At 32.4% G+C, this 10,350-nt stretch overlaps 2 protein-coding genes across 2 annotated transcripts in view; one reads left to right on the top strand and one right to left on the bottom strand.

Annotated features, from left to right (window-relative positions):
- The first annotated feature begins 2,293 nt into the window (after positions 1–2,293).
- Positions 2,294–3,212, top strand: LOC107491439 (oleosin H2). Its single transcript, XM_016112283.3, has one exon. It carries the CDS (start codon positions 2,394–2,396, stop codon positions 3,030–3,032), a length of 639 nt encoding a protein of 212 aa, XP_015967769.1. The 5' UTR covers positions 2,294–2,393; the 3' UTR covers positions 3,033–3,212.
- Positions 3,213–3,585: 373 nt separating this feature from the next.
- LOC107491447 (tryptophan aminotransferase-related protein 2) overlaps positions 3,586–10,350 on the bottom strand; it is a 13,950-nt gene continuing 7,185 nt past the window's right edge. Inside the window, exons 2-5 of the mRNA XM_016112292.3 lie at positions 6,181–6,487; positions 4,860–5,149; positions 4,215–4,501; positions 3,586–3,858 (exon numbers count right to left, since the gene is read on the bottom strand). Coding sequence (XP_015967778.1) covers positions 3,674–3,858; positions 4,215–4,501; positions 4,860–5,149; positions 6,181–6,487 — 1,069 coding nt within the window. The 3' untranslated portion in view covers positions 3,586–3,673. The remainder of the gene's footprint in view (positions 3,859–4,214; positions 4,502–4,859; positions 5,150–6,180; positions 6,488–10,350) is intronic.

The following is a 10,350-nucleotide window of genomic DNA, read 5'->3' as shown; positions in this document are numbered from 1 at the left end:
GATTAAGGTGTGGAGCTCTGCTGTTCCTCGAGTATTAATGCAATTACTACTATTTTCTATTCAATTCATACTTATTCCTGTTCTAAGATATCCATTCGCACACAAGAACATGATGAATGTGATGATTATGTGACGCTCATCACCATTCTCACTTATGAACGCGTGCCTGACAAATACTCCCGTTCTACATGCAAACAAGCTTGAATACATATCTCTTAGCCTTCTGGTTCACGATCAGAGTCTTCGTGGTATAAGCTAGAATTTATTGGCAGCATTCTTGAGATCCGAAAAGTCTAAACCTTGTCTGTGGTTTTCCGAGTAGGATCTGGGATGGGATGACTGTGACGAGTTTCAAACTCGTAAGTGTTGGGCGTAGTGACAGACGCAAAAGGTTCAATGGATCCTATTCCAACATGAGTGAGAACTGACAGATGATTAGCCGTGCGATGACAGCGCATTTGCACCATTTTCACTGAGAGGACGGACGGTAGCCATTGACAACGGTGATCCCCCAACATACAGCTTTCCATGGAAAGGAGTATGAAGGATTGGATGAATGCAGTAGGAAAGCAGAGATTCAAGAGGGATGAAGCTTCTCCATACGCTAATCTGAAATTCCCACCAATGATTTACAAAATTATCTCTATCTTTATTTTCTGTTTATTTATCTTTTAATTATTAAAACTCCATAACCATTTGAATCCGCCTGACTAAGATTTACAAGATGACCATAGCTTGCTTCAAGCTGACAATCTCCGTGGGATCAACCCTTACTCACGTAAGGTTTATTACTTGGACGACCCAGTGCACTTGCTGGTTAGTTGTGCGAATTTGTGAACAAGAGTTGAGATTACAATTGTGCGTACCAAGTTGTTGGCGCCATTGTGAATCACAATTTCGTGCACCAGACTTCTTGTGGGCTTGTTGACTTGGGCTCCAAAATCAATTTAGAGCCAGAATGCATGAATAAGAAAGTGTGTTCCTTGAGAAACGTGGCTCACTTTGTAGCACGGTTTGCATGACAAACTTGAATGTTACATTCGACGGCGCTTGATAACTCCAACGCTTCATAAACTTCATCCTGGATTGGCCCTTCAAACGCCAAGTTTGGCTTTAAAAGTTGATCCCTCGAAGATGACACTTTAGTGGCATTTGATAAATAAAACATGTATTAGTTAATTTTGTCTTTTGGGTATTAATCTCCGATTATTGCTTAAAACCTAAACTAATATCATAAAAATTTAACGAAAAAGAGTTTTGATAGCCCATAATGAATGTGTGGTAAAAAAAAATTTAGAAAAGTCCTAATTATACAGATTGAGTGATTGGTATCAATTACTTGCGGGTGAGATGGAAGTCTTACCTGAACTCAAACGTGACTCATCCTTTATAAGAATAGAAGAGTTCGAAGGAAAAAAAAAAAACATAATGTGTAGCCATTTCTTATATGCCAACTTACTTCATCACATGAGAACAAAAAATAGCATCATCACCATAACATTCACCTATTATTTTTGTAAAAATAAACTAGTTTATCTCGTTTTATTTTTTTGTTGATAAATTAGACAGCTTTTAATTTTGGACATTACTCATTCATGTACACCACATTTACACACAAAATACAGATTTTATCACCTCCAACTGTAGCTGAAAATCGAACTTGGGATATGACTACGCGAGACTAACAAATAGACCATCGTTACAAAATCTTTGCCACAAAGAAGACGGGGCGTGGCCCATATAAATGAGAAGAAAAGTAGAAGAAGGACACAAAAACGAAGCCCAGTCGGCAAGATGGATAAAGCAAAATCGGCCTCTACCTGCACCATCTCTATCCAAATCCAAATGTCTATACTAAAAAAAAAAAATAGTCACTAATATATTAAAATATAAAAATATATTAAAAATAAATTAAATTACATTATATATTTATACATAAATATATTTGATGACTAATTTTAGTGGTTAATTTTAATTTAAAAATAACATTTTTAAAAATAAATAAAAAAATATTAACTTATTTTTTAAATTTTTAAATAATTATTTTTAATTTTTATATCTTCAGAGAAATGATATATATATATATATTATTTTTTATTCATTTAAATATTAATAAAATAATTTAAATATCAATTAAATGTAAATCTTGGAATTCCCTCCAAGAAATACGACAAAACTCTGAATGAGCACCGATGGAGAGTGAGAAGGCAAGCAAGTGACCACTGTAACGCCAACACTTTCCCCGCACCGTAACCCGACATATACACCCATCCCATGCAACCCCTAACCATCTGTATTCCACCATTCCACGTGTCGTCACTCTCCACTCCTTAAATTAACTCTCTTTATCTATCAATCTATCTTTCTCTGCAACACATACACCCACCTTCATTATGGCTGACATTCAACAGTACTACCAGCAAGACCACCAAGATGTCTCAGCCACCAAGGAACGCTCTTCTTCCCACATCCTTGCCCTCGCCACCCTCCTTCCTTTCGGTGCCTCACTCCTCTTCCTCGCCGGAGTCACTCTCCTCGCCACCCTCATCGGCGTCGCCCTCGCAACCCCCCTCTTTATAATCTTCAGCCCAATCTTGATCCCCGCAGCTCTCGTCATCGCCTTCTCCGTCTCGGGATTCTTGACATCGGGTGCCTTCGGCGTAACCTCAGTCTCTTCGTTCGCGTGGATGGCCAGTTATCTCCGCCGATCTCGCCTTCAAGAAAGTCTGCTGCATGCCAAGGACCGGGCTCAGCAGATTATGTCCAACATGGCCCAACGAGCCAAAGAGGCTGGTGCCACTGTCGTTAGTGAGGCCCAAGACACGGCCCAACAAGCCCACGATGCACCGACTGACACCGACAGTACCGTATCCGTGACCCCGTCTGAGTCCCAGACGAGTGATACACAGAGTGGGAGTGGAAGTGGGAGTGGGGGTGGGACCCAAACGAGAGACACCGCCTCTACCACCGAGACTAAGGATGAGGGAGGAGGAGGGGGAAAGAGCAAAGATCGAAAGAAAACATCGTCCTGAGCTATTTTATATTTTATATTTTATATTATATATTATGCGTTATGGATATATTTAGTTCCACCTGTATTTCATTATCGCTGCTGTTGTTGAATTCAGAAGCCTGTGTTTTTGTTCGTCTCCTAGAGTTTAAATTCTACTGTATGCTTATCTTGCTTAAATAATTTTATTTCATTTCATACACGAGTACATGTCCACATTTTAAATAATTTATTTTTACTGCATAAATTAGTATTCATATAGCATGCTTTAGAAAACGACTAGATTAGGCTATTAATTAATCAATACGGATACTAAGTGACCAATTCCAGAAGGAAACTAAAACTACCTGATAGACTAACTCATCTATATTAACTGAATTAACTAACTAAACAGAGTTAAAATATCTGTTTCACTACCATCATTAATTCATTATAACTCTCCGAACGACAAAAAGAGACCCTACACTGAGTTTGCTTTTGAGTTTTGAAAAGGTAGATTCTGGTCAATAGATGTCTGAGAAGGGTATGCACTACACAGAATAGAAATTTTAGTTCTGTGTCTCCCTCCCATAAAGTGAAAGTCAATTTCCAAGTGCTTTGAAAAGTTGTCAATGCATTTGTATTTTATATTTAACACGATGAGGAAGGAATTTTGCATAATTCTTACAGATGTATAGAAGATAACCTTTCTATAAACTCCATGAAATTTTCATCTGTATCAAGCATGCTAATTCTAACGTATTTTGGGCTAACCCCAAAACGCTCCCCACTTCTTGATAAGATCTTGTGTTGTCTAAGGAAGCTTGCGCAATCCTCTATTAACCCCTCGCACTTCAACCACAAAAAAGCTGCAACCATATCACAGGTACAACGATCACCTCATCAATAGTTTCAAATGAGTTCCTAGCTACTCAAATTTATCGATTTCATTATCAAATTAATTTAATATGGATTATCATGTAAAAACATTTCATATTTTGAATAAGCATTTTAGTCCTTTTTGTGTCTCGTCTTAAAATGCATAATAAATTGTATGAGTTGAACAGTGATTACTCCTACAAAGACTTCTTCACATAAAGATGATACTATTAACCCTTAAATGAATTGATATATTTTAATAAATATATTTGACTGAATTATCTAACAATTTACAATACTATCTTTACATTAAGATGTCTTTGTAGAAATTTGAAAAGAGAGTTACCTGGTTGAGGTTGAGTGTAGTGATTGAAGAAGTTGCAGAAAGCAGGAGAAAAGTTAGGCAGAGTGAATAAGGCATTACCCTCAACTGCTGCTCTCAATTTCCTCCATCTATGAGCCATGATTTCATAGCTATACTTGAAGAATGATTCTTCTTCTTCACAGCTGTCAGACACTGCCTCCAAAATCTTAGCAGCTCTCAGTTGAGAATCCTTAGACACACCTATTGTATTTAGCTCTATAAATTTCGTCATCTTCTTCGCCACCACAGAGTCTTTAACCAGCGCCCATCTACAATGTAACTACAATTATTTAATTTATCATTGAATGATTGCCTAAAACTATTCTATCTGCATACATGTGTAGTAAATTGTGAACCTTATATGGTTAATTATCTAAGAAATAAAGCTAATGGAAAACTCGAATCTTTATTTAGATATTAGATACAACATTCATAAAAATGATGTGAAAATCATTGTTACGATTACTGGTAAGATATAAAGACAAAGTACATAAATGATATAATTTTTTTTATCTCTCTTTATGTCTCATCCAATTAACTGTGAAATAGACTGTTATGAAAAAAGTGAACTAAAGCGGACTTGTGCCTGATAAGAAATAAAAGTGAGAGTAGTTGGAAGTTAGTTACCCTATGCGAGTGCCAGAATGACCAGTGGCTTTTGAGAGAGTGAAAAGGGTGAGGTCATGATCTGAAGGGTATGAAATGGGAGTGTACTGAGGCCAATAATAAGCAAGGTCATGAATAAACAATCCCTGCCTCTTGTTCTTGACCACTGATTCCCTTGTGTATCCATCAGGGTTATTTGGTGAAGTTACCAGCTCTATGTAGGGACCATCTTTCTCATCATCATAAGTCTCTGCATCTCCACCCCATTTGTATAGCCCCGATTTCTGGTAATCTGTCATTGATGGGTACGACTGCCGCAACGGCGGATCAGAAAATTTTGATAACCAGAGCAAATTATGCATAACATGAAACAAAATGAAAAAGTTCGAGTAGTGGCAGTGACAAATCCAAAATTTTAGGCAGTGAGGGCAAAACATGTAGTATATAAATATAACAAACACAATCTTATAAACATCAAAATATATAAAAATATTAAATATTAAATATTTTTTATTATACTAATAAATTACACTGTAGTTATTAATTCACTTTTTTATAAATTAAATATATAAGAATAAATAAATTAAATATATTTATGATTACATATTTACAGTGTTGTTTTTTTTATGAATAAATTTGTCAACGGTTAAATTTTTTGTGATTAAAAATAAGGGAAAATATAGGGAGCCAATGGTCTAAGCGTACAATGTGTACAATAGAGGTTTAGACAGTATTAGAGATATAACTATTAGTGTTACATTATCCTATCAGATTATGCTTTTGGGATGAGTGGATTCATGACATGGTATTAGAGTTCTAAATCCGAAAGGTCAAGAGTTTGATCTTTGGTGAACTCCAAAATTAACTTAAGTGTTTAGGATGAGTGATTTTATGACATGAGATGTTTATTATCCTTGGTATTCGGATGGTTATTTTGGATAGTGTGGGTGATGTTTTTATTTAAGTAATGAAATCAAATTTAATAATATAATAAAAATAATTATACATAATTTTTTTTTCTGCTCAAGACATTTCCAAATTTTAGTGTGAGCAATTGTCACCCAAGTATACGAGTGTGTTCGTCCCTATGTTATATGCAATGAACCAACCGACTTTACTATTATTACACCTACACAAAACTCTGCTACCAATTTAAAAAAGTGCCTACTCTGATGCAGAGTACAAAAGAGTAAGAGTAAATGGCAAGTTATGACGGTCTGTCGGTCTTTCATTTTTTGTGTAAATAAAATATAGTCGCACCACCAAACAGGTCGACACTGTATTCTATGTATATTATTAATGTGTACGTGAGTATTTGCCATTTAAAAAAGATATGACTAACCGAGTAATAGGGTAGTGCTGAGACAATAGTAATGGGTTGATGAGAATGATGAGTGGGAGACAAAGCATAGAGAGCAGCAAGAAAGAGCTGAGAGGAGCCTGTGCCAACAACAATATGGCGCCCTTGTGTCACTGCATTTCCAACCAAATTGTGAAGTCTCACAACCTCTTCAGCAAGCTCGGGTTCCATGAACCAACAAATGTTTTCTCCTTGCGAGAAATAGCTCATTGACTCCCACCCTGCAATTGTGATACTTGTTTTCTCACCTCTCTTTCTCCAATATCTTTCATACATTCTAGGATCTCCACTGCATTCCATCATCATTACTTTCAAATTACTTAATTAACAATCATAATTACACATGCTAGAAACATGAAAAGTATGAAATAATAACGTCATGGAACAGGGTAAAGTGAAACTGTGATATTCTTTTTCAATTTTTCATTGTAATATCAATTGGATATTCTTTTTCACATGTAACGGGATATTCTTGTTTGCAACAAATGTATCTATCATGTTTTCACTAAGGGTGATTAATTTCTTCGTACAAATCATCTTAGATGTTACATATATTATAACTCAGTATAATTTTGATATAGAATATTACACCGTGTTCAATTACGTCTATTCATTTAGATGATTGCTCATGTATTGATTATTCATGTATTAATTATTAAAAATGGTTATTTTTACTGATATAATAATACGTAATTAAATATTTGTGTAAAATTTTTTTACACTGTCAATGCATTCAAATTAAATTTTTATAAATCATTATTGCAAATGAAATTTTTCATAAAATGATAGTTAAACACATACACCAATCCAAAAAGGTTATGCATGTATGTGGGTTATTATTTTCCCTCAATTTTTTGTAATTGGTTCTACCTATAATCTATGGGAGATGCTCCCATAAAGGCGCATAAAACGTCTTTTTTTAAAGATATTTTTTAATAATTAAAATTTAACATATATAATCACTTAAATTGTGTTATTTTTATCAAAATTAAGTCAGACAAATTAATTTGCCAAAAAATAGTGAATCAAATTTTGAATCGGTCTAAATTAATATTATATATTTTTTAAATGATTATAATACCCCTATTATATAAAATGACTAAAATACTCTTATTATATATATTAATTTTGAGAATCTTAAATTCTAATCTTAATTTCTTATCAGATTTAGAGTAATAATTAACGTACCAATTAAAGAAGTATAAACTAATTCTATTTTCTTTCATAAAATCATAGAATAGTTCTCTTAGTCTAATAACTTCGTTTTCTGAGTGGTTGGTAAAATACCAATCTCTTAGTAGTTTATTATAATCAGCATTAAAATCTTATTTTATCCATTCTTTATCAATCTCAAATGGTTCTTCCTTTATAATTACTGATAAAACTTGTGATTCTATTGGATCAAATTCTAAAGGTGATTTATATACAGCAGTAGCTATATTTGGCCTTCTGTTGTCAATTCCTACAATATTATCCATATTTCCTATTGATGAGTTATCTATAGAATTTCTATGACTAATAGTTTCAATATTATCAGAAATTCTTAATGATTGAGATCTATTCATCTTAATTATAATATCAGGTCATTCTCTTATTATTCATTTTATTCTAGTATTTTATATTTGTGGTTCTTCAATACCATCAGGTATTATCCATTCTTCAGGCATTCTACTTTTTAATTCTTCATGTCTTAATCTTCTAGGTGTTTGTAATCGTTTCTTGTTTTGAGGATTGTCTTAATGCTTTAAAGTCATAATTAACCTTAGTAATTTTATAATATATTCTATAGATTATTTCGAATGGATCATATTTTTTATTTATAATTGTCTCATCAGATCTTATTTGCAATTTTAAGGCTTGCCATGTGTATTCATTTTTTTAAATTCATAGCATAATTTGGGTAACAATTAAAAAAAACTGGTCCATCATAATAGTTACTTTCTAATATTCCTATTAATGAGTCACTAAAATTTTGGAATTTGGTATCTCTTAAGGTTAATAATATAGGAAGATTAATTCCTATTCTAAAATTAGATTTTATGGCTACTTGTATTAATCCTATATGGATGAAGTTATATCATTTACTGCTATGTTCTTTCAATTTATCCTCTTCTAAGATGGTAATAATCTTATTATTACTCGTTCCCAGTTTACAATATTCTAACATATGAATTTCATAATTTCTTCCTTCCCAGAAGTTCCTCTTTTTATATACTTTATCTTTATCTATTATAGGTATATTCTAATTATGAAAATTTTCTTCTAATTTAGCTATTTCTAATTCATTTTTAGTTTCAGAAGTGGATGCTTCAAAATTATCTGTTTTTATCACTAAAGAATTATTTTTTCCTAAATTTAAACTACTCATCGTTCTTAATAAACTAGTCATTTTATGGTTAGAACTTTGTGAGTTACGGGACCACCCTCGTTAACCAACGAATTCACTGCCTTACTAGGACTTACAACCGGGACTACGATCTGGGCTGACCAACGTATTAACAGTTCTCACTGCTACTTCTAAGTTGTAACAATAAAACTTTAGTTTACAGAAAAGATTTGTAATAAAAATATAGAAAAAAAATAATTTCTTTATAAATGTTATCAGATACCTTCTTCATATATTTATATATATAAAGAATATTAATAAGGATATTGTAGTATTTTTTATAAAAAATATTAATTTATATCCTTTCAAAATTTAATTTATTAATTTTTTTTTGTTAAACTAATTTGTCCAATCTAATTTTAATAAAAAATAATATAATTTAATTAATTATATATATTAAATTTTAATTTTTAAAAAATATCTTAAAAAAGATGGATCATAGGTTAAACGTGTTTCTTCAGATCTACCGCTTTTATCAATTTAGTTTCCATTCAAATAAAAATGTTAAAAATATTTTTTATAAAAATATTTTGTATAAAAATATAATTTATTTATTTGAGTACACTTTAAATAAAAAAATATTTTTATAATATATCAAAATCTAATCTTTTAATTCAATATCCAATAATAAAATAAAATTACACAAAAATAATTATAAAATCTATATTAAATATCAACTTTTATATGCTCTGCTATGCCTTGCCCTCTGGTCTCAAGAACCGTACCTCCTCCATATATATAATAAGTCTTTAGCAAATAAAGACTGTGGTCAACGAGTACCCTATTAGTCTATGTGAATAATAAGAACCACCCTCGGTGCTACTAATAATATAATAAACAATAATGTTGGAACCAATATGGTCCAGCTAAAAATCAGCCAAAATATCATTAGATGAATTCAAAATTTTTATGTGAATAATGTTTATATTAGATATTAGGATATTTCTTTTTTTTTTAAATTAGACAATTCTGAATCTTTTGATTTATCATATTTTAGGCATTTGGAGAGAGAATGAGAATGAAGAAACGGAAGCTAATTGAATCAGTTTTCGTGATTCACATTGAAATGATACTGAACGTATCTCCTCCTAATTTGAATGTGGTGAAACATTTAATAACCAATATTTTAAATCATAAATAAATAAAACTAATTATTATATTTATAATTAATTAAGTTGTTCCATTCTTAGCTCATTTGGAGTTGGTTTCATATACTTTTCCTATAATAAAATATCAATATCAACACGATTTCGGTACTATGCACATTAGTGGATATACGCAAAATTGCTAGAACGGGTTGTGAGATATATTGGATATTCATCAGTTGAGATAGTTACGAGGCTTGATTTTTGAAACAGTAGAAATGATACTGTAAAAACACTCTGACATTTAAATTAAAATGGATCTAAGAAATAGAGAGGGTTAGGAATAAGTGACATGCCTGAGAGAGCTTTTGTCTCCATTTACATAATTTATACTGTTATCTTATCTTTTTTCTTGTAGATTAAGATAAGGAAGTATTTGAATTCGAATGTTTAGTTAGAGATTCGTGGTCACTAGACAGATTCGGGCCTTGTCGGTAGTCTGGCCCATATACCTGAATTGTAACGGCTCCGATTTAGGACCAGAAGGTCAAGTCCAGAACAGTTGCCCCCTAAAGTGAGAAAGTGTGCTTACTCATTCTCGTTGCTTGGAAGGACTCGTCTTGTCGTGAGCCTAGCATGGACTGCCATCCAAGTTATATCTGGCCGAGTTCGGGGAATCGG

The sequence above is a fragment of the Arachis duranensis genome, chromosome 1 (genome assembly GCF_000817695.3).
Source record: "Arachis duranensis cultivar V14167 chromosome 1, aradu.V14167.gnm2.J7QH, whole genome shotgun sequence".
Taxonomy (NCBI): domain Eukaryota; kingdom Viridiplantae; phylum Streptophyta; class Magnoliopsida; order Fabales; family Fabaceae; genus Arachis; species Arachis duranensis.
The sequence above is the reverse complement of the archived record's forward strand: the minus strand, read 5'-3'. Positions and strand labels throughout refer to the sequence as shown.